Here is a 4,044-nt window from a genome sequence, read left to right as displayed (position 1 = left end):
AGTTCGATTCCTGGCAGGATCAACAGAAAATATTTATTCTTAACGTTCACTGCAATGTTTCAGTCCCTGGAATAGCACCTGAAGTGTAAGATTGATCACCTTACCTTCATGTAACCGATGATGAAATATGCTGTATTTGATGCGCCAATGCAGTGCCCTATGCACCACATGGTGCGGATAGGAAAATGATGAGATACCTTACACAACCTTAATGAAAATAATTAGTGACTTTATTTTTTGGTTTGACACCTTTTAATAATTGAGAATGTCAGAAGAATAAGTATATTTCAACGATATGGGATCAAACAAACAGATCTTGCACTGGTTCATTTTGTACTTACACATTTAGAGATTAGGACAGCAAATCTGAAATAAAGATTTAAAAATTATATGCATTTTGATTTGATATTTAAACCTTACAGCTTCAATTATAATTTGAGCAAAAAATGTTCTTGCATGTAATGATTCATTATGTTATCAGTATACAGACATATAATTACAGTATTACTAACCATTAGAGCGACATCTTGTCCCAAGCATTGAAATACAGTAGACTTTCGCACATAATTGGTTCCTGAAAATGTGTGCGAATGTTGAATGTTCGAAAGTCGAGGGATGTAAAAAATATGTATTTTTTAATTAAGTTAATGAGGTGTTTAAGTGCTTTCAGGTGATTCTTTATAAATTTTTCAAGAGTTAATTAAATACTTCCATATTTTTTGTTTTCTTGATAAAGAGTTCTATATAATAACATGCTGTATTTAATTTTCAAAATAGATAAGGCTTCATTCATATTTTTTAGTGTCAAAGACAATTTTATCAGCTTTTTCCTTACATTAACTGTGTATTTCATTTACCAGTTGTTGCAATTAAGCAGTCATTTGACAGAGGTTCTGAGTGATATTCAATTAACTCGTTAACATCTTCATTGTTGAAGTCCTATACTATATCATCTGTGATAGTTTCCAGAGTTTCTTCAAAATTCATCATTTGCGGGCATAATTGTTTACAGGAACCTTTCATTTTTTACTTTTTTATTTCAGCCCACAAGTATCCAATATTGCTTATTGCGTTCCATATATTATAATTCTACTGAAATTGTCTTAATGTAGGCACACCTTCCCTGTCAGTTTCCTTAATGACCTGATTCATTATTTTCCTCATAACATATTATCTTAACATAGTTATCACTAGTTAACCGAGGGAGCACCTGCATGGAAGCGAAGAATGTTTGCATTAGTGATAAAAATCTGTAAAAAACATAATTTATTTAAATGTCTGAAATAGTGAATTACGCAAAAGTAGAAATTACAAAAGGCGACGGCCCCCCGTATGTCTTTGGGAATACTAAATAATCAATCAATGCATCGTCTTGTCATTCAATTAGCTTCAATATGGCAATCTTTAGGAACCTTTATAGCATGATTAAGATACATTAAATGTGTATCCCGAGTTCCCTTTGATAATGTATGTGTAAATAAATTAATAATTAATATAAATTAGAAACGAATTTAGTGTTAAAATATAATCAACACCGACTGACATACTCAAACTGTGCCAGATCTGGATCGAGGAAAAAAGACCTCAAATCGATCTGACTAATATTTTGACAGTATATTACGTGTTTAAATTGATTAAATGTATTAATTACGAGTACTTACCTGTATTAACTCCGTTATTTTTGACAAAGACTAAAAATGTCCAGACAAATTTTAAAAAACTTACGAACCTCCAATTTATGAGCACAAATGGATTTGTCGTAATTTGTATAATGGCGTCTTTTGAGTTTTTACAGATGACGCAATATATTTAATTGCCAATTTAGTAGCTCACAATAAAAAATAAACATACATTTTTAAAAACGAAACATCTCGCGGGTCGCATGTTTGACGTTTGCCAGATTTACAAGGTTAGTTTATTTGTGTGCTGTGCGCATGCGTGGTTTTAACGATACCTATTACGAGATTCGTTCAGGATACCAAAATGATTTTAACGAGGTCGAGAGGCCCACGAGAGTGGTTCAGAATACCACCCCAGACCTCGCTCCCATACATAAAGGTCGGCAAAATGAATCCGTGAACATGAATTTGATGCTATTAACAAACCATACATGTGTATTAAACGATCAAGTACATAATAATTTTGGTGTTTTAGCGCAAATAATCAGTCATGTTATTTTTTGGTTTTAAAAAATATAATTTGTGTATGGCTACTTTAGAAAATCAAACTATTAAATTTGCGCATGTGCAACACGAATTATTAAAAACAACAAACTACACCAATATACGTCACAAGTGTCAAATACCAAGTGTCAAAAACTTTTGAAATTTTGAATGTGCGGGGCGCGTAAAATGTTTTTAAAAATTGTTTACTGAGTTAGGAAAGTAACAAGTAACGTGTTTTAAACAAGCCTCTCATATTACGTTTTACGTTATATATATATATATATGTATAAATATATTTAAACTAACGTATTAAAACTGATGATAATAGAGCGTTATCTCAAGTTAAAGTAAAGCAACTGTAAATACAGTTATATGTTATATCTCATAAGATGATAATTTTATTGAGCGAGATAAGATTCCTCTCTTTTTGTGTTGAATGTTGAATGTATTTATGGTAACATGAAATAGCTATGTCGATGTGTTGATACTGTTGATTAATTGGTAGCAAGTCGGCTGTCAGTTTCTAGATATAACTGACATTATCGCGATGGACGCAACGGTTTCAGAAGAATTATTTGTAGGAGTCGATGTAGGAACTGGGAGCGCCAGAGCCGCACTTGTTACTAAAACTGGGAAGATACTCGCAGCGGCCGTCACACCAATACAAACTTGGAAAACCAATATCGGTCACTATGAACAATCTTCTGAGAATATTTGGGCGGCTTGTGTACGCACAATAAAGGTTAGTTCTTGTACATTATTTTGTTTACAATTTTGTCTTTAGCTTAAATAATATTATATCTATTTTCAGATTGTGACTAAAACCGTTTCTCCAGAAAGAATCAAAGGTATAGGATTTGACGCAACATGCTCTCTCGTAGCATTGGACGCCGACAGAAAGCCTCTAAGCGTGAGCTTAACCGGAATCGATGAGCAAAACATTGTTCTATGGATGGATCACCGAGCCAAAGATGAAGCCGAGTTTATTAATTCTACGAAACACGATATTCTCAAGTATGTCGGCGGAAACGTTTCTCTCGAAATGCAGATGCCGAAATTGTTGTGGCTCAAAAAGAATCTTCCTGAAACTTGGGAAAAAATTGGGTGCGTATTTGACTTGCCCGATTTCTTAACATGGAAGGCGACCGGTAGTGAAAGCCGGTCTTTGTGCTCTGTCGTATGTAAATGGAATTACGAGGCCAGGAGTCCCGATGTCCAGAGTTGGAATTCCGATTATCTGACTACCATAGGTCTAGAAGATTTGTTGAAAAATGATGGTGTTAAAATTGGTAGTAAGGTTTTGCCCCCGGGATACCCTTGCGGAAGGGGCTTGTCGGAGAAAGCTGCTTTGGAATTGAGTCTCATACCCGGAACTGCTGTCGGGACGTCTATAATAGATGCTCATGCCGGTGGACTCGGCATGATCGGAGCCTCGGCTCCAGGAGTTCCAGAAGAGTTTGACACCCGCCTCGGCCTTGTCTGCGGCACTTCGACTTGCCACATGGCGGTGAGTGAGTCTCCTATTTTCGTTTCCGGAGTATGGGGTCCCTACTTCAGCGCGATGGTACCTGGAATGTGGTTGAATGAAGCCGGCCAGAGTGCCTCTGGTATTCTTATTGAGCACATTATCAATAGTCATCCGGCATCTAAATTGATCAAGGAGAAGTGCTCTGAAGGAATGTGAGTTACTTTTATCTATGTAAATGTTTAGGGTCATAAAAGGCCAATATGAATAGTTTATTATTTATTTTTGTCTTATTGGTTAGTTTGATAAACTTTTAGTAGTCATTATATTTCGTGGGTATACTGGCAAAAACCTTTAACTCTCAAATCCCTGTTTTGAGAAATCAAGCATTTAAGTTTTGTTCCAATTTTACTA

The 4,044-nt window shown here is 35.2% G+C and overlaps 1 protein-coding gene and 1 long non-coding RNA gene across 2 annotated transcripts; one reads left to right on the top strand and one right to left on the bottom strand.

The window, feature by feature from the left end:
• Positions 1-229: 229 nt before the first annotated feature.
• Positions 230-1,146, bottom strand: LOC148271691 (uncharacterized). The gene is made up of 2 exons (XR_015825041.1): positions 513-1,146; positions 230-366 (listed from the first exon to the last, which is right to left on the bottom strand). It is a non-coding gene; the product is annotated as an uncharacterized LOC148271691 (long non-coding RNA).
• A 1,428-nt stretch (positions 1,147-2,574) lies between these two features.
• LOC148271690 (FGGY carbohydrate kinase domain-containing protein) lies at positions 2,575-3,872 on the top strand. Its single transcript, XM_088241048.1, has 2 exons — positions 2,575-2,907; positions 2,977-3,872. Exons 1-2 carry the CDS (start codon positions 2,713-2,715, stop codon positions 3,847-3,849), a joined length of 1,068 nt encoding a protein of 355 aa, XP_088097174.1. The 5' UTR covers positions 2,575-2,712; the 3' UTR covers positions 3,850-3,872.
• Positions 3,873-4,044: the final 172 nt, after the last annotated feature.

Source organism: Micrasema longulum, unplaced genomic scaffold (genome assembly GCF_059751315.1).
Source record: "Micrasema longulum isolate JH-2025_06_02 unplaced genomic scaffold, ASM5975131v1 h1tg002723l, whole genome shotgun sequence".
Lineage (NCBI taxonomy): Eukaryota > Metazoa > Arthropoda > Insecta > Trichoptera > Brachycentridae > Micrasema > Micrasema longulum.
The sequence above is the reverse complement of the archived record's forward strand: the minus strand, read 5'-3'. Positions and strand labels throughout refer to the sequence as shown.

Coding starts and splice junctions, on each gene's coding strand:
- LOC148271690 (XM_088241048.1), top strand. CDS start 2,713: ATGGACGCAACGGTTTCAGAAGAATTATTTGTAGGAGTCGATGTAGGA. Junction 2,908..2,976: donor CTTGTGTACGCACAATAAAG/GTTAGTTCTTGT, acceptor ATCTATTTTCAG/ATTGTGACTAAAACCGTTTC.